A 23,685-nucleotide genomic window follows, 5' to 3' on the forward strand; every position below is an offset into this window, starting at 1 on the left:
AAGGGGAGAGGAGGGCGCCACCATGGAGGTGGGGAAGGAGTGAGCCCCCACCGCAGCTGACACCTCACACGCCCTCTCACACCCTCCCTCACCCTTCCTAAGCCCACAGGAGGGCGGAGCCAGTGAGGACCCAGTTCCTGGAACACCCCCCACACACACACTTCTCTGAATGGTTCGACTGGCCAGATGACTGGTCAGAGGAAAATGCCCCGCCCCCCCTGCCAGGCCTCCAGTGAGGGAAGGTCAGGTTAAGGTCTCCAGGATTCAGGGGAAGTAGGAGAGACCTAACAGCACCCACGACAGGCCTTGATTGTGCCTGGGGCCGCAAGACTGAATGGCCTGGAGGTAGGGCCTGGGCTTCCAGTTCCCTGAGGCACCTGTGAGATCTCGGCCTCTCAGGCTCCACTTGCTAACCCCTCTGTCCCATCACACCACTAGGGGCAGCAGAGAGTCAGATCCCAAGGAGGGCCGGGGTAGTGCTGGGCCACCAGCACACGTGCCCCCCTCCATCCCTGCCAGGCTTCCAAAGGAGCCAACTTGCTTAGAGTTAGGGGTGTCCCATCTTGGTCCTGGCTAGGTGTGTGACCCTGGGCAAATCTATTTCTCAGCCTCCATTTCCTACTTGGTAAAAATGAGGCTCAGTAGTCATAGGGCTGTTGTAAGATGCAAAGCAAGCAAGACTCAGGCATGGTGCCTCAGTAATCACCGGTATGCAGTTCTGCCCCAGGTGGGTGTCCTGACCAGCTGCTGGAGCTCTGCTCTCCCCACAAGGTCCTCATCTCAGCTCCTGTCACCGCCTCTGCTGCTGCCCTTTGCTTTGTCCACTTGGTGATGCCCTCATTCCTCCTCCCCCTGTGCCCACCACCCTGTGTGCCAGCTTCTTGCACCATGAGTTGCTACTCGTGGCCGCTGGGCTGTCCCAGCTGCCATCCTGTCATCCTGTCCCCCGTGAAAGAGCTGGGCTCCTCCTAGGTGGCACATTGCAGCTGGCAGGTCCCAGAGCTCTTCTGGTCAGGCCATTGTGACCAGAAGGTGGGGAAAATGAGGCCCAGCAAGGAGCAAGGACTGACCCATGGTCACACAGCCTATTTATGGCTGACGTGGGGCCAGAGCCAGATTTTGTAACTCTACCACTCATCAGAGCCCCTGGATCCCTAGCTCACCCCATTTCACCCCACTTGGGGGGGTTGGGGTAGAGCTGGGGGCCACCTCCTGCGCCTGTTCCCTCCACCCTCGCTGGCTCCACCTGGAGACCACGTCTCTGACCACCGGCCGTGGGAAAGGTGAACACCTGGCAGAGGTTTGTGCCCAGGGGCCCACATTTGGAATTAATTTCCAGAACCCTTGCTGGTGTGGTGGTGGCGGTCAGGGACCAAGTCTTTGAGGACAGACACCTGAGGACGTGGTGGCACTGTCCCTGTCGACAGGCATGACCCAGAGATGTGCCCTTGAGCCCTGGCAGACCTGATGGCCTGGTGCAGAGCCCAGAGGGGGGCCTCAGTTCCCACTGTTTCCTGCTCTGTTTACAGACAAGCTGCCACCCTCCCTGGGTGAGGGGGAAGGGGTGGGGCAGAGGGCAAGTGCCAAGGTGGCACGAGGCTGGGCATGTGCCTGGTCTCAGCCAGTGTCTAAGGAGTGTCAGACACCTGGAGGTGTCACTCTGAGGACCCTCGCCCCCACCGGAGCATCTTGATCTCTTCAGAAGCTGACCTCTGACCTGGGGGTAGCCCGAGTCCAGGTACCCCAACCCCCACCCTGGGCCCAGAGTCCTGCATCAGTGAGTCTTGGCTCTGCTTATAGCATATGACGCCAGAGGGGCTGAAAATAGCCCCTGGAGGAGGGGGAGGAGGGGGCTATTTAAAGGGCCTGGGAGGAGCAGAGCCAAGAGGGAGTGAGCAGTGACCATGGCCACCTCAGAGCTGAGCTGCCAGGTGTCCGAGGAGAACTGCGAGCGCAGAGAGGCCTTCTGGGCTGAATGGAAGGATCTGACACTGTCCACACGGCCTGAGGAGGGGTGAGTGCTGGCCAGCTAGGGGTCCCTCCTCTCGTCCCCTAGAGCATCCTCCCTGAGCCTTATGAGGCCAGAGCACAAAGCCCTGGAGAAGTTTCTGGGGGTAGGGGCAAGGAGAGTGCCCACTGGGAAGAGTGAAGTGGAGTCACCCCTCCTGCGCCCCATGTCCTGGCAGCCCCAGGGAGCCCCCTGCCCAGCCCCAGCCCTGGCCAGTGACTGGAGGGCTACAGGTCTCAGGAGCTCAGTGTCCCCCTCCCCTCTCCTTCCCAGTTGCTCCTTGCATGAGGAGGATACCCAGCGGCATGAGACCTACCACCGGCAGGGGCAGTGCCAGGCACTGGTGCAGTGTTCCCCGTGGTTGGTGATGCGTATGGGCATCCTCGGCCGCGGGCTGCAAGAGTACCAGCTGCCCTACCAGCGGGTGCTGCCACTGCCCATCTTCACCCCCACCAAGGTGGGCACCAAGGAGGAGCGCGAGGATACTCCCCTCCAACTGCAGGAGCTGCTGGCAATGGAGACAGCCTTGGGTGGCCAGTGTGTGGACCGCCAGGATGTGGCCGAGATCACCAAGCAGCTGCCCCCTGTGGTGCCTGTCAGCAAGCCCGGCGCCCTTCATCGCTCCCTGTCCCGCTCCATGTCCCAGGAAGCACAGAGAGGCTGAGGGGGACTGTGACTTGGGCTCCACCGTGCCCGCCCTGGGCTGGGCCCTTCCTGGCTAGGACCACGGAGGAGAGCTGCTGGCCATGGATGCTTTGTAGTTTGCCCAGAGTTGGGGGCTAGGGGAGGAGGGAGCCAGAGGCCAGAATGCCTGGGTCCCCTGAGTTCCCAAAGGGAGGGGAGCAAAGATGGGGGGCACTAAGGGTGGAGAGCTGGGGGCCAGTACAGCCGAGTTCCCCCAGCCCAGGAGAAGGGACACAAGATGCTGGTGAGGGCAAGAGGTCCCTTCTTGAGAGGAGTGACCCTGGTCCAGTTTTCAGCTTCAGAGAAGGACAAAGACAAGTGTAGGGGGATCTGGAATGCTCTGGGAAGGAGGCTTGGAGAAGACCGGAGGGAGGGGGACGTGAAGAGGGCAGAGGCAGGGTGGAGCCCCCAGCACCCTCTGTTAGTGCTGCAATAAATGCTCAATCATTTTCCAGAGTTTTGTTTCTTTCCTTGTGGTTGTGGGGGCCAGCCCAGTGGTGTCCCCTATGCTCACTTCTGGGAACAGGTCCTGCATCTGAGCTAAATATGGCAGAGCTAGTGGGTACGCCCCATGTTTGGCAGGGCGGACAGGACGGAGCTGTAAACAGGGTAGCTGTCTGTTCAGTGCCCCTTCCATACCCTGACTCTGCTGCACAGTCCTGGCCTCCGTGTCCAGCCCCCTGGCACTGGGCAGTGCCCCACAGACCAGCTGGCATCCAGGGTTTGTTTAAATAATCTCATGGAGAATATGGAGGGGGCTGGCACCAGGACTGTCCTTGGCTGTGCCTTGGTGTGGATGGGGTCAGTGGCCCCAAGGCTGACCTACCTCTCAGTTCTGAATCCAGACAGAATCAATCCTTGGCTGGGATCAGGTGGTCCACCCTCCCTGCCCTCAGAGCCAGGGTGGGTTGTTGGGTGTGTGTGTGGGGGGGTCAGGTTCCTGTCTATGACCCCTGCAGCTGTTGTGGTGACTCATGTCCCAACCTGGCTGCCTGTCTCCCAACAAGGAGAGACTTTCCCCTTGGGACAAGGTGGGGGCGGGGGCACAGAGGAGGCCAGGGGCCCATCTTGGTAGGGGCTGGTAGCCCACCCAGGGCAAAGGAGCAGTGGACTGACCTCGAGGGGTCCCACTCCAGGAAGACCATGGAGATGGCCCTGCAGAATCCACTTCCCATTTGGAGGGGAGATCCTGGCATCTTGACAGCCTGGTACCCGGAGCGCCAAGCAAGACCTGCAGGCCTGGCCTGGCTTGCTCCCCCAGAGAGGCTGGAATGTGGGCTGGAAGAGGAGAGGGGTCCAAGACCCAGACTGGCAGGACCCCAAATCTCTTGGCGTCCGACGGTCCGGACCGCGCCCCCTAGTGGTCCTGACAGGCTGGAGAATGCGCCCCGCGCCCTCTCTCCTTCCGCGGGGTGCCGCGCCTCCGAGGTGGCGGGAACGTCCCGAGCCTTCCGCCCTTGGCAGCCCCCAGATAAGCGGCTCGGAGCCCGCAGGGCCCACAAAGGAGGCCCGGCTGTTCCGTCCGCTAAGTGCATTAGCCCCCTCTCCTCCCTTATCGCTGCTGCCATCGGACGGGCGGGGCGAGCTCCGCTCCGGGGCCCCGGGGCGACCGTGGCGGAGGCCGGAACGGACTGTCCTTTCAGAGGTTGGGGGGGGGCGCGGGACGGGGAGGTAGGAAAAGACTAAAAAGAGGCCTGGAGGAGGGGCGGAGGGCAGTTGGGGTGATCTTACTAAGGAAGAGGGGGATGTTGGACAAGGTGTCCCAGAGGAAGGGGAGACTTGCGGGGGACTGGGCCCTTGCGGGAGGGCGCCGGGAGGTGGACTGGGGAAAGGCCTAATTCGAACCCTGGCAAAAGAGAAGGGATAGGATGCCGGGCAGAAGGGTGAATGGCTGGGCGAGCTGGAGAAGAGCGACGGGAGGAGCTGGGGACTGGCGGGGCCGGTATCTAAGGATTATGGGGGAGGAAGCCGAGACAGGGGGCGCGAAAGCAGGACTTAGAGCAGGGCAGGTGAAGCAAAGGATGGAGAGCAGCGGGAGCAAGTGTGGAGCGGGGGCGGGAACAGATGTGCCCGCGGCTGCCCCCCCCCCCCGCCCCGTGTGTCTGCTGCTCGGACACTAAAGGAGACGGATGCGGTGGGGGAGACGCGGCGCGAGTGGCCCCAGGCGGCTCATCGCTCAACCGCCGCCCCCGCAGCGGAGGGGTCTGGGCGGGGGTCCGGCCGCAAATAAAAGGGCCGCGAGGCGGGTGGGGGATACGGCGGGCCACGGCGGCAGGATGAGCGCGGCAGATCGGAGTCACGCTGCGGGCGCGGTCCCCGACTCGGACCCGGGCCGGGCAGCGGTGGCCTCTGCCTACCAGCGCTTCGAGCCCCGCGCCTACCTCCGCAACAACTACGCGCCCCCTCGGGGGGACCTGAGCAACCCGGACAGCGTCGGGCTTTGGAAGCTGCGCTGCTTGGCGCAGACCTTCGCCACTGGTGAGCGCGGGGAAACTGAGGCACGGAGAACAAGAAGTCATCAGGGAGCTAAAGGGGCGCACGCGCGCGAGCCAGATGGGGACCAAGGAGCAGAGACAGGTAGTTAAGAAGTGAAAATAAAAAAGAGGAGCAATAGTCCTCAGGTGAGGAGCAGAGGAGATAGACCGGTGGAGAGAGGGTGGGGAGGGGAAAACACTCAGAGTTGAGAAATGAGGTGGGAGATGCAGAAGAGAAACTCAGATGAAGAGAGGCAGAGAAAAAAATGGAGGCAGAGACTGGGGAGGGGAGAGAGAAACTACCAGGCACCTCACGATTTCCCCACTTAATCCTCCTTGGTAGGTATAGTGTTATAGATGTAGAACCTGAGTCTCAGAGGGGTTAAGTTCCTTTCCCAAGGTCAGTCAGTGCATGTGAGGTTGCAGCCAGGACTCAGACCCCGGTCAGTCTAACTCCAGAGCTGATGCTTTTTCCAGATAGAGAGACGCTTACAGAAGGAGAAAAACGGTGAGCAAGAGGGAGGGAGAAGCAGGTAACGGAGGTAGTGGCTGAGGTAGGGGGCTGCCTGGACAGGCCTGGCACCAGGACTCTTCCTCTGCCCCGCCTAGGTGAGGTGTCTGGACGCACCCTCATTGACATTGGTTCAGGTCCCACCATATACCAGCTGCTCAGCGCCTGCGCCCACTTTGAGGACATCACCATGACAGATTTCCTGGAGGTGAACCGCCAGGAACTGGGGCTCTGGCTGCGGGAAGAGCCCGGGGCCTTTGACTGGAGCATGTACAGCCAGCACGTCTGCCTCATTGAGGGCAAGGGGTAAGGGCTAGGGGATCAGGGTGGCCAGGGGGCTTCCCATGGAGTGGCTGGTGGGGGGCAAGAGGACTGGGCATGTGGCAGTCCTGAGCCCTGGTCCTGACTCTGCCTTCTGCCCCCCAACAGTGAGTCCTGGCAGGAGAAGGAGCGCCAGCTGCGAGCCAGGGTGAAGAGGGTCCTTCCCATTGATGTGCACCAGCCCCAGCCCTTGGGTGCTGGGAGCCTAGCGCCTCTACCTGCTGATGCCCTGGTCTCTGCCTTCTGCCTGGAGGCTGTGAGCCCAGACCTCGCCAGCTTCCAGCGGGCCCTGGACCACATCACTATGCTACTGAGGCCTGGGGGGCACTTCCTCCTCATCGGGGCCCTGGAGGAGTCGTGGTACCTGGCTGGGGAGGCCAGGCTGGCGGTGGTGCCAGTGTGTGAGGAGGAGGTGAGGGAGGCCCTGGAGCACAGTGGCTATGAGGTGCGGGACTTGCGCACCTACATCATGCCTGCCCGCCTGCAGACAGGTGTAGACGATGTCAAGGGCATCTTCTTCACCTGGGCCCAAAAGAAGGTGGGGGTGTGAGGGCCCAGTGCACCCAGTGCTGACGGCCCTCACCCACCCAGATTCCCTATTATCTGAAGTGGCACCTAATAAAGAAATAAGGCCCAGCTGCTGAGTGTCAGCACTGTCTGTGGCTCTCCTGGGAAGCAACAAGGGCTCAGAGCTCTCTTGTATTGTGGACGTGTGGGAGGCACCAACCTTAGCCTTTTTTTCCAGAAACTTCCATGAAGATAGGTTTCTGTACCACTCATTCTTCCCAAACTAAAGCAGGCCACGGTCAGGGGGAGCTCATTCAGCATCTGCTGTGTGCCAGGTGCCTGTTAGGTCCATTGGGTCCTCACACTCAGCAGCAGGTCCTGTTATCCTGTTTGCAGGTGAAGCTCAGAAAGGTTAAGAACAAACAGTAGTGGAGCCTAGGACCAGAAGGGAACAGGAGGGTATATTTAGGAGACGGAGGTGGAACTTGCAGTGGGGTGGAGTTGCAAACAAAGGTCCCCATGAAGTGAGAGGGGAAAATGGGTACCAGCTCCCTCCCCTGTCCCCCTCCACAAGCTGGACTGGAGCTCTGCCCAGCTCTACTGTCGCTCTGCATCTGCACCCTGCCACCCCCACGTGCCTAAGTAGAGGCCCCACCTGTCCACTGTCTCTGGCCCACCCTACTCACACAAATGAGCTGAACAAGGGTCAGGGAGGCTGAGAATTGGTTTATTAAGAATGTCCCTTGCTACCCTCCTACCTTAAAATAGTTCTCAGTATCAAAAGAAACTAATACAGGCCACCCAAGTCCCTGAGACTGGAGTCCTAGCATAGTGCCCTACTCCCGGGGAGGGACAAGGGGGCAGGGAAAGAACAAGAATCCAGACTGCCTGCTCTAATCACAGAGACTGCCTTTGGATGGAAAGTTTCTGGAGCTCCACATTCTATCCTTGTGGAGCAGGAATGTGCTAGGGCTGCCGGCAACTGGCAGGGGTCACCTTTACTGGAGTGCAGGCACAGCGTGGCCCCTGCCTGCCTCTGGGGAGGCCAGAAACCAGACCCAGTCACCAGCCTCCTCCCCTCCTCCCTCAGAGGGCCCCTCCCCCTCCCAAGGTCCAGGCTGTGGGGAAGGGGCTAGCAGGCAGGGCACTGCCAGAGGGGGAGGCCAACCATGCCTAGCCAAGGAGACAGGGAGGCTGGAGAGGCCCAGAGGACCTCCATTTCTCTTCCTCCCTCTGCCTCCCGAGGGGGGACTGGTTCTGGAGGGTGATCTTGAGTTGTGTGGGGCACTGTGAAGTTTGCAAAGGAGGCGGACAATGGACAAGAACACATACACACACATGCAGCCTGGACACCCGTACCCCCAGCCAGATCTTGAGGATATCCTGACTCTGCCTGGCCTGGGGCCTTGTGCCGAGTTGGTACTCAATAAATGGTTGTTGATGGTGACTTGATTCCCCCATCCTGCTCCAACCTCCCCTCACTGTGTGGCACACTCACCTCACACTCAGTCTATGCATATTCCCCTAACCCACGCTAACCCACCTATCCCACCAACACACACTGTAAAACCACTCACCCCTACCCCACACACTGCCCCAGGCTGGTGCTCACACACACTGTCCCACCCAGCATCCCCCACCCCCCAGGCCTGGGCCCACCACCACGTCACCTACACACTCAGTCCTGCCCACACTCCGTTACACAGTTGTATGCAGGCTCCCAACCACAACAGTAGCACAGGGCTCAGAGGGATTCCTGTCCTGGGCTCTTTGGGGTCCTGGCCCCGAAGAGGGGGTGTGGTGAGGCCTCCTGAGGGTCTGGCTGGGGCAACAGTCAGGGTGAGACTCCTCCCCAATCCCAGCAGCTTGGTCCCTCAAGATCCCATGGGGAGAATGAGACCTGCCTTAAAATTATAGCAGCCAAAGAGCAAGTGTCTAGTGCCACCTAGTGGTGCCCTGGAGGAGGGCAGGGGGTGGGTGACAGAAGGGAACCCCTGTTTATCGCCAATGGCCTGTAGCATCTGATCTCCCAGCTAGACAGAGGGCTCTGGGAGCCACTCAGGCAGTGAGGGGATGCGAGGAGGAGGCAGCTCTCCTCTCGGTGGAGCTAAGCACACAGTTCCACCCCAGTTCAGCTCCAGGAACCAGAGAGGCTGCCCATTCTCCAGCCCCAGATGCTGAGAGGCCAGGCCCAAATAGACACCAAAGACCTGTGAGGGCAATGTGGGGGCGAGCAAGTGGTGGGCAGGTTACATGATTCTGGGCCCACACCCTTCATGTCCAAGGTCAAGATGCTAAAAGGAAAAAATCATCTCAAAGATTGGGGGAGAAGGGGAGACAGCAGGGACGGGGCAGGATCCCCCGTGGGGCAGACACGCTCCCAGGGCCTTCAGTCCAGCTTGAACTTGGCCTCTGATTCCTTCAGCAGGTACAGGCTATCATCTTCCAGGAAGCTGTGGGCCGAGGGAGAAGCCCACTGAGGCACAGCTCTGAGTGGCCACCTGGGGGCAGGGTGGGGTGAGTGCAGGCAAGCTGGGAGGGGGCGACCCGGCGCACAGAGACCCCGGTCTCTTCTAAGGAACAGGCGAGGAGGGGCACAAAGAAGGTGAGCCCTGGGCAGGGAGTAGCACCCACCTGAAAAAGAGGACATGGACGGGGATGGTGCTGATGTGCCAGATGGCATGGGCATCCAGGACCCAGAAAAGAGGTGGGAAGTCGAGCAGCTCAAGCAGGGACAGCCCCTGCAGCAGCAGGACCACCACCATGCACTTGCGCACGTGAGGCAGCCGCCGCCGGTTCCGCAGGCACCAGGCCAGCCACCACACCACGTTCACCAGGCCTGGGTGTGGGGGGCGGGGAGAGGCTCACCCCCTGGACTCCTTCTCCCCTGCAAGGCCTCCCTCTTCCCCATGCTCTGACACCAGGACCATCCTCAGGCTCTCCTCCCAGCCCCCTCCCTCTCCCACTCCAAATTCTTTCTCCTTCCCTGGCAGTAAGGGTCTCTCTAGAAACTCCTTCTCCAGGAACAGCACCAACCCCCTACTCCCACCCCAAGCCAGCAGTTCTGCAGACGCAGCCCCAGTCCCGCCTCACCGATAGCCACATTGGCCGCCAGGTTGTAGCCATAGTCGAAGTGGACGAGGCTCAGGTAGGAGACGTGCGCGGTCAGCATCAGCAGCAGGAGGGCCCGGAAGGCACTGACCACAGCCGGGTGCTGCAGCCCCACGGTCCTGCCCCGCCATCCATAGCTGCTCAGATGGAGCAGCATGCCCTGAAGCACTCCCTCACCCCAACATCAGGAAGTGGTCCCGGAAGCCACTGCCCCTCCCCCACCAAAACAGGCCACCTGGGCAGCCCTCCAATCCCCCAAGGGCCCTGGACCAAGTGCTACAGCTCCTTGGAAAGAGCCAGGGCCCCTAGGCCTACCTGAGTCCCCAGCCAGAACAGCCCGGAGGGTATGTGTGTGTGTGTGGAGGGACTGGTGAAGAAGGAAGGCCCCCCCAAGGGAGGGCTGGGTGACCCCTTTCCGCCCCCACGGCCTGAATTTGCCCCTGCAGCAGCCAAGGCGGCTCACCTGACACAGCACAGATAGATTGAGTGCAGGATGACGGTGGAGGCACAGAAGTAGTCCATTTTCTGAGGACAGGGAGAGCTGGATGAGGGGCCAGTGTGAGGAAAGTCGGAAGCGGACAGGCTTCGTGGAGGGCAGGGCCCAGAGAGGACCTACCAGGGATGGGGGCAAGGAGGGGCGGCAGAGCGCAGCGGAGTCTAACATGGGAGTCCTAGGCCATGGTCAGAGGGGACCACGGCTCGTGCTCCTTCTGCCCATTGCTGTTTCACTCCTGAATTTAACAGAATGACCCTTGTATTCACATTATACAATTTTAAAAAAATGAGCTCAGGGCCGGCCCCGTGGCTTAGCGGTTAAGTGCGTGCGCTCTGCTGCTGACAGCCCGGGTTCGGATCCCGGGTGCGCACCAACGCACCGCTTCTCCGGCCATGCTGAGGCCGCGTCCCACATACAGCAACTAGACGGATGTGCAGCTATGACATACAACTATCTACTGGGGCTTTGGGGGAAAATAAATAAATAAAAAAAAAAAAAAAAAAAAGAGCTCAGCAGGAGGCTTTAGAGGCCTTGGTGGAGGGTGCCTGTCACAAGTCCAGAACACAAGAGCATGCCACAGAACTCAGGGTGCAGTCTGGAGCTCGACAGCTTGGGCTCAAGTCCTGACCGCACCCCTTCACTGGCTGGGCGATCCTGGGCAGTGATTTCGCCTTTCCAAGGCTCAGCTGCCTCATCAGTTAGGAAGAGCCCATCATCACACCTCCCTCACAAGGGTCAAGTGAGGCTCAAGTGCACTAACAGGTTGAAAATGCCCAGCATAGAGCACGTGCTCAGTCAACAGAGTCAAGGTGAGACCTCAGAGCCGGCTGCGCCCCGCCCCTCCTGGGCTCCTGGGACTGTCCCAAGCAGGAGAGGGAAGGGGAGGCGCTCACCTCTGTGAGGTCGGTGTCCCTGGTGTGGAAGACTGTGGACCAGAACCAAGCATTGAGGGAGACCTGAGGAGGGAGGAGGCTGGTGAGTGTGGCACTGCAAGGTGGGGAAGGCCCCCAGAAAGCTCACGCCCATCTCACTTTTGGGAAGGGGCTCCTGGGGCAGAGAAATGTGGTTCCCCTTGCCCCTGGAGCCCAGGAACAAACCTGTGCCCCTTCACCCCCACCCAGCCCACTCCCAAAGGCTCCGCTTCCCACCACCCCCAATCCCCTAGGCCACGGGGGCTGGGCTGCGGCCTCCACAGGTTCCGGCCTGGCCTGGGAACCAGTTCCGGCAGAGCCAAATTCCCTGGTTACTCAATCGCTAAGACAACAGCCCCCGGGGGGCCTCGCCTCCTCCCCCAACCAGCAGGTGATGACAGCCCCACCCGGGCCAGGGGAGCCAGTGACCTCAGCCTCTGGGGGCGGGAATGAAGTGGGTGGGGTGGAGGGGCTCGAGCCAGCTTGGGGTGTGCCCTGAGCAAGCAAGCAAGGGAGGGAGATCAAGCATATCCCACTGGGGCCAAGTCTCAGAGGAGGAGGCCGGCCAACCAAGCCCAGCTTCCTCCTGGCTGGGCGGGCCCAACCCGCCAGACCAGTGGCTGCTGCTCCGCGCTCTGGGAGGAGCAGAAGAGCAGGGCTAGAGGGGCTGGAGTGGGCAAGAGCCCAGGGGAACATTTAAGGCCTTTTTCCTGGAAATTAACTGCAAGGAGAGAGTACAAATCATCTTGCAAATGAGCCCTAGATCTTGTGGGAGCTGGTGCTTTTTTCAAAGACTGCTGTATCCACGGCAGATGCCCAAATGACTGAAAGAAGGGTGGGCTGGGGTGGAGATCCAGACACTGGGCTGGGAGGAAAGGCTGGGAAACCCGTGACAACCCATCAAAGGAACAGCCAGGTCTGGCCTGGAACGCCCTGGAGGTAGGGAGGGATGCGCTAGGGTAGGACAGGCCTGCCTGGGATGGGTGAAGGCCAGGAACTGCTCACTCAGGGGTCCAGTATACCAGGAAAGCTGGCCAGGCAGGGACAGTGGGAGCGGGGTAAGAAGCCACTCTCCATCTGGTACTGCTGCAGGAAGGCCAGACAGTAGGATGAGTTCCCTAATGCAGGCCCAAGGGGGCTCATGAGAGAATGGGAAAAGCAATGGGGTGGAGGCCGGCAGGGCTCTGTTGCAAAGCCAGTCAGCCCTGGAAGTCTCTGGAGGCTCGGGTAGCCCCGTGCAAGTCTGTGTGTGTGGCCTGGGTCCTAGGCTGAGCCTTGCTACTTATGCTCCTCATGACCTGGGCAAAGGCCTGAGCTTCCCCCAGGACAAATCAGGGCCTGACCTAAGTGATCCTTTGTCCCCTTCCAGCCCTGATGTCAGGTGACTATTCTAGGTCAGGTTGCTTCCTCCTTTGAGGATGGCCATCCTGTCCCATCCCTGGTGCTGCTCCTTCCCCAGAGACGGTGACGGGGGCATGGTCTGGAGGCTGGAGAATGGGACAGAACGGTGTGGTTTCTTGGATACTGTCCACAGAGTCTGACACTCAGGGTCAGCATAGGGAGCAGAGCAGGCTCGGGGCTGGACACAGAGCCCAGGCAATCACGGGGCCAGGTCTCCTGCGGAGGCCAGGAACAGGGACATCCTTGGAGAGGAGAGTGGCCCTGGAGCCAGTGTGAAAGGGAGGCGGAGGGGAAGGCAGCAGGGACTGGCAGCCAGCCAGGCTTCCTTGTCACCCACAGCAGGAAGGGGGGTGTGACAGGAGGACTGAGCTAAGTGGTGGCTGGAACACTGAAAGCATGGGGGGGGCGGTGCACAGGGCCAGGGCTTAGCTTTACAGGACGGGGCTGGGGGCTGCTTGGTCCCCTGTCCAACCGCCTCCCCGGGGTGCCTTCCACTTACAGAGACCCACCTGAAGCTTGAACTCTGCACCCCTGAAAAGTCCCCTCTCCCCTGGGGAGTGTCCCATTATGGGGGGCTCCTCTTCTGACCCCTCTCCTCAGATTTGGGAGATAGTGTCATTAAGAATGCAGGCCCTAGGGCCAGACTGCCAGGGTTCAAATCCCAGCTCTGCATTTCCTGTGTGTCCTTGGGCAAGTTATTTAGCCTTGCTGTGCCTCAGTTTTCTCATCTGTAAAATGGGAATAATCATAGTGTTGATAAGAATTTAACAAGCAAAACAAGTACAGTGTACAGCACAGTGCCCAGGACAGGGTAAAACATTAGATGTTATTTCTCTCCACCTTGTTGACCAAGTGGGGACCTTCACACCTCTCCACAGACCTGAGGCTGAAAAGGCCAAGTCTGCCTCCTCCTCTCCCTGTAGGCTAAGGAAGTCTAGGGGGAGAAAGGGTGGTCTCCCCACAGCTGCCTAGCCCATGCCACAGTTCCAGGCTGGGGGCAGAATGTCTGTAACCTCCACAACGAGATGGACCCTGGGTTCAAGTTCTGCCTTGGCTCCTAAATAGCTATGTGATCTTGAAAAAATAACAGCTTCTCTGAGCCTCAGTTGCCTCACCTACAAAATGGGGCTAATAACAGTACCCACTGCATAAGAGGGTCATGAGGATGATGTCTGTGAAATGCCTGGCACGAAGAAGCCACTCAGTAAATGGTGGCTGTTACTGCTGTCTGGCACACAATCGGTGCTCCACATATGTCTGTTTCCTTCATCACGTCCACCTCCCTCTTCCTCAAGGGTCACAATGCTCCAGGTCAAACCATGGGGCCCCAGGGTCTCCTGATCCCAGAATGCAGACACCTCAGCTATAGGAAGAGGCCCCTGCTCCTTGCTCCTGAGCCACAATGCCAGGATGCACTGCAGAGATACTATTTCTCTTCACTCAGAGTTTGTCATCAAGACTCAAGCAAAGGGGATGGATGGACGTGGAAGGAAAGGAAAGCCCCCAAGACGCAAGAGTATGCCTGCTCCTGGACTCCTTAGCCAAGCTTGAGTAGAGTGAGGGGGGCAGACTGGGTAACTGGCCAATCAGACAGGCCAGGAGGGCAATGGGCTGGCCCAGCAGGCACCAAGAACTTCGGTAAACACTGAGGAAAGGGGGAGGCCGGGGCAGGGTGCCAACGAGAGTGGAAATGGAGGGGGACAGGGAAGGCTGGGCGAGGGGGAGCGGGAGGCTGTTTCAGTCTGTTGGAAAATAAGAAAATTGAGACAAAAATATCACCACTATGAAACCGGTTGGATGCCAAGTGAGCCAGATCTGTCAGGAATTCGACCCCAGTGCTAAGCCCCAGTGCTCGGGGCTGTCATTGACACCGTGGCAGTGGGGACAAGTGGGTCTTTAAATAGCTCGGTGTCTCAGAAGTGGGGGAGGCAGAATGTTAAATATGACGCCTGCTGCCACCCGGGGCCCCCACAGAGGCCACCGTGTCTCAACCCCTGCCTCAGGCAGGGCAGGCCTGACCCAGTTCACTCCTGAGAGAGAAGGGCAAAGAGGTGGATGGAAATGGGAGAAGGAGGGCTTTTTCCACCATCAAAAAGGATTCCTTAGGGGCTGGCCCCATGGCGTAGCAGTTAAGTGCGTGCGCTCCGCTGCTGGCGACCTGAGTTCAGATCCTGGGCCCACACCGATGCACCGCTTGTCCGGCCATGCTGTGGTGGTGTCCCACATAAAGTGGAGGAAGATGGGCATGGATGTTAGCTCAGGGCCAGTCTTCCTCAGCAAAAAAAAAAAAAAGAGGAAGATTGGCATGGATGTTAGCTCAGGGCTGATCTTCCTCACAAAAAAAATAAAAAAAAAAGGATTCCCGGATTTCCTGCCATTGCCTGTTCTACTGGCTCGTGTCTGACCGTAGGGAAATCCTTCCTGAAGTCTAACCATCATTCTGCTGCAGCTTCAACCTCTCTCTTCTCATAGTTTCCTCAGCAGAGGTAGCGCACAATCAGCCCCCACCTCCATCCATCATCCTGGCTTTCCTGGCACCTCACTCTCTCACCTCTAGCCCTGAGGACCTTTCCTTGCTGGATGAAGGGGTGAGGAACTGGTGTGGCCTTCTAGCTTCGGCAGAGAGCAGGAGCATCCAGCTCCACGAAGGCAAAGGTCTGCAGTGCACACAGCTTTGGCAGGCTCCCCCAAAGTCCGGCTGCTGCCCAGCCCAAGCCCAGGTCTACACGTCAAGGCAGAGACTGCCTCCTTGTGCCAAAGCTTCATTAGCCCTGCTGGGGACAGAGTCCCTCATTTCCCAGAGAAAAAGACTGAGACCACACCCCCAAGATCTAACCTGGAGCAGGTGAGGGGCCTTCCTACTCCACCCCAACAGAAATCAGGAGCCCCACTTGCTCCAGAAGACCCAGCCTAGGACAAAGTCCACAGGCACACCTTCCGTATAGCTCAGGATCCCTCCCTCCTGCAAACACACACACACAGGACTAAAGATCAGATGTAAAATCCAAATGGGATCATCAAAGGGAGTGTGGGCCAGCGCTGAGACTCTGTCCCTCAAGGGCCTGGTGGTGGCATGACGGAGTCCCCTGTCCATGAACCCCATATCCCTAAAGATGCCCTGAGATGCAGGCCCCAGGCACCCAACCTAATATGTCCTGCTCTGTCCCTAAGGGTCCTCAGTCATGCTGGACTGCAGGGCACCCCTGGGAGGTGTGACCCTCACCAAGAAGGGAGCTGAGTGGCAGCTGCCAGTGAGATGAAAAACTCAAGAATCAGGGAGATCAAAACACGAGTTGTGAAGTGACCAGTGCTTCCGGCACATGTCATGAAGACAAAGGCTGCACCTCTGAGGTTCCCTCAGACCCACTGGTCTATCCAAAGAGCCTCTGAGCTTTCTTCAGAGAGTTTGGGCAGGGCTGTCCTGTGCTCTCTACTAGGGGCAAGGGTGAGGGGGCAGTGCAGGCGGTGGGCCCAGAAAGCAGTGTCTCTGGAAGAACCCCAAAGGAAAGAGGACAGGTGTAACTTCTTTAATTTCCCTGCCCTTCCTGCTTTCTAGGCCAGGACCAAACACCCTTCTCTGCGAGAGGCCTAAACAGGAAGTGGGGGCTCTATCCCACCCATGCCTGTGACGGGGTGTGCTGATGCCAGGCCCCTGCCTACACAAGAGTTCCCGCCCCTCAGCCTGGCACTCAGGGCCCTCTCTGCTCCATCCTATCTCCCTGCACTCCCCTTCACACAGCCACACTGTGGCAGGCTGACCTTCCCAAGGCTGCCTGTCCAGGTCTCCCACTCTCTAGCTTCTGTACCTTTGCTCCTGCTGTGCCCCCAGCCTGGAATGCTGGAACCCAACCTCCTCTCCCCTACAGGTGCATGTCTGAGCCTCACTAGCCCTGCAGGTCCCAGAGGAAACCTCTCCTCCTCCCTGGGCTTCCTCACAGACTTTTCCACTTTGAGGACATGGTCTCCCCACCTTACAACTCCCACGGCTCTCTGCCCGAGCCCGCCTCGGCTCTGCCTGCATTCTGACTCCCAGGCTGGCTGGACCTGCGCCTCCCACTAGGCTCAGCTTCTTAGGCAGGGGCTTCAGCCCCCACAAGTGCAACCCCTGTCTCTACCCACAGCAAACACTCAACAAACACTGATCACGGTGCATGCACAGCCTGAAGAGAGGCTGAGTGCTTGACCCGGAGTCAGACAGCCCTGGACACCAACCTTCTCCGTTATTCACTAACTCGTTAGCTGTTAACTTTGGGCAAGTTTTTCCCCCTCTAAGCCTTACTCAGAGCTCATGGTGGTATTGTAAGGATTAAACGAGAAAATGTATATAAAGAACTTAGGACAATGTCCATCAGGTGATTTGTGTTCCATAATTCATAACAATTATTATTAGTATTTGTTGAATAGAAAGTATTAGGGAGGATCAACGTTTCCCAGAGGCTTATTAACAGCCTCCTTCTCCACCCTCCTTCTGATCCCATCTCCCAAGTCTGAGGCTCGGCCCGGACTTCTCGGCACCCTACACTATCAGTTTTCCTAAGGTCCTCAGAGACCCCGGGTCGCCAGATCCAGCAGCGTCCTTCAGCTCTCCTCTTACTTGACTGTCCAGCAGAATTCAGGAGAATGGACCACCCTCTCCTTCCTGTCCTTGTCCCAGGGCTCCCCCAACCACATGATATCCTAGTTTCCCACCTACCCCTCTGGCCACTCCTTCTGTCTCCGTTGCTGGCTCATCCTCCTCTATCCAGCCATTCAGTTTTGGAGTTCCTCAAGGCTCCTTCCTAGACCCCTTCTCCTCTTGCTAAGGTCCCATCCACATTCACAGCTTCTATCACTGGCTCATCAGTGGAAAGACAGGGGTCATCCTTGAGTCCTCTCCTCATCTAACCAACTGCTGCGGCTATCAGCACAGCCCCGATGGTAACAGCTGGACTCTTGAGCCAGATGCCTGGAGTCAAACCCTGGCTGCTAGGGCAGGTTACTTAACCTTTCCAGTCCTTGGTTTCCTCATCTGTAAACTGGGGATAATAATACTACCTATCTCATAAGCTTGTTATGGGATTAACAAGGTTAATATTTATAAAATGCATAGAACGGTACCTGGCATACAGTAAGAGCTATGTATGGATTTGTTAAATAAATACATCTTTAAAAATTTTAATGTCACCTCCAAAACATAGCTCAAACACACTTCTCTTTAATACCCTCCCTCCAAGACCTATGCCACCTCTCTAGTCTAGCTACTGTGCCCTCTGCTAAAACTACCAACTAGCCCCCTGCATCCATGCCTGCCCCCTCCAGTTGGTTCTCTACACAGTAGCCAGAATGAGTTTTCCAAGCAAATCTATTTATGAAACCCCTTTTCTCCGACCGTCATTACTTCTTGATGCTTTGCGAGTCAAGATCTAAAGCATTAATGTGACCCCCAGGCTCTCCAGGGGCTGAGCCCACCCACTGCCCACCTGTCCACCCGTCTCACACCCCACTCCCTGGCTTCCTGCATGGCAGGCCTCCTGGTCTTTCAGGTCCTCATATAACGTGAGCTCTCTTCTGTCTGTGCACATTCTGAGTCTTCCATGTAGATGACTCCTCCTACTCTCCCTGAATTCACCTAGTTAACATTCACTCATCATTCTGATCTTATTTCAAATGCCCCTTCCTCAGGGAAGCCTTCCCTCATTGCTCTGTGCTGGTCTGGGCCCCCATCACACACCTACAGCACCTCTCATCCATTGCACCTTTACATTCAATTGTGTGCCTGTGTGGTTAGTACCAGAGGGCAGGGACTCGTCTGTTTTTACATACTTTTGGATTGCCAGCGGCCCAGCAAAGTGCCTGGCACACATATGCTCAACATATGAATGGATGGCTGCTTTGATGGCAGGAAGGTGAGTGAGTGGGGATGTTTCCCTAAGGCTTATAGCGGCAGCTCTGATCTAGAGACATCCATCGCAAGCTCTTACTCTTGCACTCTCCCCAAGGTTGTCACAGTTCCTATCGGTACCGCAGTCCATGCTTTCCCACAATTCCAGGCCCTGGATGCTGGCTCCTCTGACCAGTCACACTGTGAAGCTCAGAGCCCTCTTTGGAGACTTAGATGGAACATATTTCGGCTTCTCTAGGCACGGTGTAAGACCAGGCTGACTTTACATGGAGTGCTGTGGCTGCCAATGCCTCCAGGCCGGGACTGGAGTTGAAATTGCTTCAAGTCCCCCAGAGGGGTCCTTGGAAAGATCTGTGGTCCCAGCATGCTCCCTACTACCCATCTCCCTCTCTGTTTGTAAACTGCCCTACTGGATCTTTTAGTGGCTTCCTCCTTCAGGACGAGAACAATGTTTCTTTCCTCTCTCCCTCCCTCTCAAACAGCCCGACCTAGGACTCTGCTAGAAAGATAAGGACTAATTCAGCACCTTCCCTGTTTTCTCCCCAGGCCTGACCACCCCACAGCTGAAACTTTACCCTGGAAAACAGAGGGGAAGCTAGGTGGGTAGAAGCCCTGGTAGGTGAGAATGGGGATCTAAGAGTTCCTCCTTCCTAGATGAGGGTGTAAAGCAGGAATCTTGCCAGGTTACCTACCCAGGCGAAGGTCACGCAGGTGGGGTACATAGGAGAGGAGGCTGGTACGGAGGTGCGGTAGCGACAGAGCATCACCAGGCTGGCCAGGCCATTGAGGAACGAGGCCACAGCAGAAGCTGGCTCTTGGAAGAATAGGAACCGGGAGAAGGGCCACTGAAAAAGGAGCACATAGAGGGGGCCTCAGGGGCAAGCAACCCTCAGATGGCCCAACCTACCTTTGCTTGACACGCTGCATCAACAGGTCCCCGGCTGGTTCTTCAGCTCTCGACTTTGGCCAAAGCTCAAGTTCAGCCCCTTTTCGGGTTAATGAGCTCCCCTCCAGTCCCTGGCTGAGGGTCATCCCTCTAGCCTGGCCAGCACTCACAGCACTGTAAGCCTGGTCTCTGGGAAGACCAGGTGGGCCAGTGTAGACGGCTCAGTATGGCCTGGTGGAAACAGCATAGACCTGCCATCCAGAAGACAGAGGTCCTAACCCCTTCTCCACCACTGACCACAGCCCTGTGAGCCTCAGCTTACTCTGTGACAAATTAGGGAGAATAATTCTTGCCAATCTCGACAGGCTAGACCAAGATCACGTTGGATCAACAGGCATCAGCAAACTGTGCCTTGCTGGGCAATCTGAGGGGGTATTAGTATTTTAATCCAGATTCTTACAAAGAAGCAACAGAAAGCTTGCCATGGTGGGTCAAGGAATTTGTCCTTGTAGCAAAGTGGGCACCTCAACTACCCTAAGAAGCCCAGCACCACTCTCTGAGGAGACCCCAAAGCCTCCCAGATCTTGTCACTCCAAATCCAAGGCAGGAGACATTGGTCCCATCTGATTATATGAAAACCAGCATATTTTGAGAAGAACAGGTACCTGCCCCAAATTCACACCCATCACCCCACACCTCAGACTGCTTGGACAGTGTGTCCAACTGGGGGTTATCTTATTCCCACCACATTCCCACCATATACCTACCTTGTCCCTCCAACTCACCTTGCCATGAAACTGAGGTACTTTGTGACCCTCCTGGAGGTAGAGGCCAACGGTGACCCACATACACTCATACTTACAGTCGTCCCGACAGGTCCAGCCTGAAACAGATAAATTGGCCTGGTGAATTCCCCAGCACCTGGAGGCAAAGAGAAAGCCTGAATGGGGCCCAAGCTCAAATGCAGGCCAAGAGGGCCTGCAGGTTGGAGAGAACCAGAAGAAATCTCAAAATTCTCGCTTCCCGCTTGGATGGAGGAGAGATGGTGGGACATACACATAAGGGAAAGGGGTGTGTGTGTGGTTTTAGGAAGTGGGGGTGTACAGTGAGCAAACAGAGGTTTCTTCTCTTCTCCTTTCCCCCAAGATGGGGATCTTAGCATCTGATGGACCCATCTACGGATACTTGGGTTTATGTCTGCCCTTCCTGAACAGAGGATTTGCTCTCACTCCCCAGGGAGGAAGCCTTGCCATCTTACCCTCCTCCTATGAAAATGAAGCCCAAATTCTTCAGTCTGACTTGAGGCCCCAAATTGCCTTTCCAACTTTATTTGCCACTACTCCTTTTCATGCACCCTGCTCCCTGAGTAAACCAAGCTGCTGGATGTGCCCACATCTGCCCAGGGCCTCCACTCTCTCCGCTCCCTCTGTCTGGAATGCAAAGGGATAGTAAAGAAAACAAACTTGTAGTCAAACAGGTCAGAACTGGAAACTCTACTTTACCACTTACTGGCTGTGTGACTTCAGGCAGGGCACTTAACCTCTCTGATTTTCCCCTTCTGTAAAATCAGGTTAAGAGAAACCACCTCAGAGGGTTGTTGTGAAAATTAACAGACCTATTGTGACACCTGTGACACAGTAGGTGTCTACTATGGCCACAGGTCCAAATTTAATGTATCCATCCGGAATCCCTTCCTTCACAGAATGTTCCAAGGTGATCACTGCCCCCACTCCCCAAGGCCAGAAACATTCCTTCCTCCCTCACATGCTCCTATTGCTTAATCTAAAGGTCCCTTAGGGCTCGAATCATCCTCTACCTTGCACTTGAGAAGGCTAATGCCGCCGTGGGGACTGTGAGCCCCGAAGGGCAGGACCCTGGTCTGATTTCAGTGTTATCCCAGGGCCTAGTACCCAGGAGTACTAAGTAAATACCCGTTTGACGGAATAAATAAAAAGTAAATGAAAGCTTTTGGGAAAGTAAGACCGGCTGACAAGGCTCTCATCACCCTCGGGCTCCACTCACTCACACTCACAATGGACGCCAGGGCTGCAGGCGGGGGCACTAAGGTTCAGAGGTTGCAGAAGGGGATTGGGGGTGCGAGGGGCGGGGCCAACAGCAGGGGCGGGGCTTACCGCGGGGTGGGGCTTACCTGCTAGACTCATGTAGATTGGCTGGCGGGAGCGGAAGTGCTTGAGTGCGCCCCCCGAGCAGTTCCGCTCCTCGCACTGGAGCACGCAGTCGCGGTACACCGGCTCGCGGTCGCCCTGGGAGCCGCTTGCTAGCGCGGCGGCCCCAGCTAGCAGCACCAGCCGCGCCGTCCGCCCGGCCATCCCTTCAGCCGGCGGAGGGGCTTACGAACCTCCACTTCCGGAGTAACCGGAAGTGCCTTGTGCTCTTTATTCTACTCTCCGCTGACGTCCGTCCAGTTTAAATAAAAGTTCCTGGATTTTTGTGGGCGCCTGCCCCGCCCCTTGTCTTACTGTCGTGTCCATATATTGAGGCGACAGGGTTAAGGGAAGGAGCACGCCAGGTGGATTAAGGAGCAGAATAAAGTGGTCTTTTATGAACATCCGTCTTGTTTCTTCTCTAGGGTCGTTTTATTTGTGGAAGGACTATTTTTCTATCACCAGCCCTGTCGGATTTCACTTCCTAATGTACCTGGGACTGTCCGCTTCTCTCCATCTCCACTGGCACCACCCTGGTTAAAGACATCATCATCTGTCGCCGAGACAGCCGCAGTAGCCTCTTAAGGAGTCCCAATAACCTCAGGATAAAATCAGAACTCCAGAAGCCCTGCACGATCTGGCCCCTGCCACAGGTCTCCCTCACTCCCCTGCCCCAGGCCCACCTCCCGGGGCCATGTCTTTCAAGCCTCCTGGCTTGGCTTCGTCTGTATCACTCTTGTTTTCATTCCTGCTTATTCTCCTAGTCTCAATTTAAACACCACTTCTGGGGTGATAACACCTGGAGAATGATTTAACATACAGTGGTCTGTTTCCCCCAGGCAGGGTGGGGACCTCTGCTGTCTTGTTTACCATTTTATTTCCAGCACTAGTAGTACAGAATTTGGCTCATCGTATGCGCTAAGAACCACCTCCCTCCTTTTTTTTTAAATGAATAAACAACGTAATTTTTTTTAATTTTTTTATTTTTTTCCCCAAAGCCCCAGTAGATAGTTGTACATCATAGTTGCTCATCCTTCCAGTTGCTGTATGTGGGACGCGGCCTCAGCATGGCCGGAGAAGCGGCGCGTCGGTGCCCGCCCGGGATCCGAACCCGGGCTGCCAGCAGCAGAGCGCGCCCACTTAACCGCCAAGCCACGGGGCCGGCCCTAAACAACGTAATTCAACGTAAGAATTTGGGTGCCAAATCCAGGACTGTCAAATTACCAGCGGGATTCAGACGACGCTGAGATAGAAGAGGTGTAGTATTTCAAGGAAAATTAAGAGGAGGACTTTTGGGAATAGGATACTTGCTTTAGTATCTCCCCCCCACTCCCCGCACCACCACCAGCGCACACACACACACATCTCATTGAAGCACTGAAGCCTTGTAGCTAGATGCGTAATTAGCGTGTCTAGATTAATGACTGGCTTTCCCCCTCCCCCACTCTCTTCACTCCTGATCAACTTTTCCTTTTTATCTTGGGAGGTGAAATGAGCAAGAAGTAAAATTGGATTCCATTCATTCACTCATTCGGCAAACATTTCCTGAGCCCTTAGCTCTAGCAGTATGCTGGGCAAGGCACAACTCCAGGAGGCACCATTCATATTGTATTTTCTGTGAATGGCGCTCAGGGGCGCACCATTCACATTGCATCTTCTGTGAATGGTGCCTTTTCAAGTTAAATACAACATGAATAGTGCCCCCTGGAGTTGAGCACCCAGTTGATACTGATTGGGAAGCTGAAATGAACAAAACAACCACTCAGCCCTCCAGGAGCTGACCAGAAACACTGGAGTGCTAATATTACTTTGCATTTGATAGATTAGTCCTTTCATAATACATTATTTCATTTTCTCCTTACTTTAATGCTGGGATGAATCTTTTACGAGGATCCCCATTTAAAGATGAGGACATTTAGGATTAAAGAGGATGAAATCCTGACAAAGCAGGGATTCTCCCTTTGAGAGAACTCCCAGGTAGAAATAGGGCTCTTTTAAAACTTTTAAGGTCCCAATTTCGGAGGCCTCTTCCTATAGTATATCAAACATATTAAAATGTGGCAACACCCCCACATTAAATAAAATTTATAAATAACTATATATAGTTGAATTCAGTTGCTGTTAATAGTTGACATGTTATATTTTGTATATATTTAATAAAATGTTAATTGATTTTTGTAGTTTTCTTATATTTTGGAGCTAACATTGCAAATTTGTTCAGGTCTCAAACATTTCATAGGTCCTTGAAAACTCATGCCTCCATACCTGATGAAGAAAACAGTCCTAGGTTAAAGGTGGAGGGGAGCAGTGGAGACTTCTGTGATGCTGT

General features: G+C 56.5%; 3 protein-coding genes across 5 annotated transcripts; 2 read left to right on the forward strand and 1 right to left on the reverse strand.

Annotated features, from left to right (window-relative positions):
- The first annotated feature begins 151 nt into the window (after window positions 1-151).
- TCAP (titin-cap) lies at window positions 152-3,140 on the forward strand. The gene is made up of 2 exons (XM_058560873.1): window positions 152-2,014; window positions 2,282-3,140. The coding sequence occupies exons 1-2, from the start codon at window positions 1,905-1,907 to the stop codon at window positions 2,670-2,672; spliced, it is 501 nt and encodes a 166-aa protein (XP_058416856.1). The 5' UTR covers window positions 152-1,904; the 3' UTR covers window positions 2,673-3,140.
- A 1,691-nt stretch (window positions 3,141-4,831) lies between these two features.
- On the forward strand, window positions 4,832-6,674 carry PNMT (phenylethanolamine N-methyltransferase). Of its 2 annotated transcripts, none has more exons than XM_058560875.1 (3): window positions 4,832-5,170; window positions 5,815-5,983; window positions 6,107-6,674. In XM_058560875.1, exons 1-3 carry the CDS (start codon window positions 4,969-4,971, stop codon window positions 6,546-6,548), a joined length of 813 nt encoding a protein of 270 aa, XP_058416858.1. In that variant the 5' UTR covers window positions 4,832-4,968; the 3' UTR covers window positions 6,549-6,674. The 2 variants fall into 2 exon arrangements, with proteins under 2 accessions (XP_058416858.1, XP_058416857.1); XM_058560874.1 differs by having other exon boundaries at window positions 4,834-5,170; window positions 5,776-5,983.
- A 537-nt stretch (window positions 6,675-7,211) lies between these two features.
- Window positions 7,212-21,977, reverse strand: PGAP3 (post-GPI attachment to proteins phospholipase 3). 2 transcript variants are annotated; one of them, XM_058560876.1, is made up of 8 exons: window positions 21,341-21,975; window positions 19,977-20,074; window positions 18,998-19,150; window positions 11,006-11,068; window positions 10,080-10,141; window positions 9,599-9,735; window positions 9,140-9,344; window positions 7,212-8,958 (listed from the first exon to the last, which is right to left on the reverse strand). In XM_058560876.1, the coding sequence occupies exons 1-8, from the start codon at window positions 21,519-21,521 to the stop codon at window positions 8,895-8,897; spliced, it is 963 nt and encodes a 320-aa protein (XP_058416859.1). In that variant the 5' UTR covers window positions 21,522-21,975; the 3' UTR covers window positions 7,212-8,894. The 2 variants fall into 2 exon arrangements, with proteins under 2 accessions (XP_058416859.1, XP_058416860.1); XM_058560877.1 differs by lacking the exon at window positions 9,140-9,344 and having other exon boundaries at window positions 7,212-9,139; window positions 21,341-21,977.
- Window positions 21,978-23,685: the final 1,708 nt, after the last annotated feature.

The sequence above is a fragment of the Diceros bicornis genome, chromosome 18 (genome assembly GCF_020826845.1).
Source record: "Diceros bicornis minor isolate mBicDic1 chromosome 18, mDicBic1.mat.cur, whole genome shotgun sequence".
Taxonomy (NCBI): Eukaryota; Metazoa; Chordata; class Mammalia; order Perissodactyla; family Rhinocerotidae; genus Diceros; species Diceros bicornis.

Coding starts and splice junctions, on each gene's coding strand:
- TCAP (XM_058560873.1), top strand. CDS start 1,905: ATGGCCACCTCAGAGCTGAGCTGCCAGGTGTCCGAGGAGAACTGCGAG. Junction 2,015..2,281: donor TCCACACGGCCTGAGGAGGG/GTGAGTGCTGGC, acceptor TCTCCTTCCCAG/TTGCTCCTTGCATGAGGAGG.
- PNMT (XM_058560874.1), top strand. CDS start 4,969: ATGAGCGCGGCAGATCGGAGTCACGCTGCGGGCGCGGTCCCCGACTCG. Junction 5,171..5,775: donor GGCGCAGACCTTCGCCACTG/GTGAGCGCGGGG, acceptor TGCCCCGCCTAG/GTGAGGTGTCTGGACGCACC. Junction 5,984..6,106: donor TGCCTCATTGAGGGCAAGGG/GTAAGGGCTAGG, acceptor GCCCCCCAACAG/TGAGTCCTGGCAGGAGAAGG.
- PGAP3 (XM_058560876.1), bottom strand. CDS start 21,521: ATGGCCGGGCGGACGGCGCGGCTGGTGCTGCTAGCTGGGGCCGCCGCG. Junction 19,151..19,976: donor TACCTCAGTTTCATGGCAAG/GTGAGTTGGAGG, acceptor CTCCTTTTTCAG/TGGCCCTTCTCCCGGTTCCT. Junction 9,736..10,079: donor ATCTATCTGTGCTGTGTCAG/GTGAGCCGCCTT, acceptor ATGGCGGGGCAG/GACCGTGGGGCTGCAGCACC.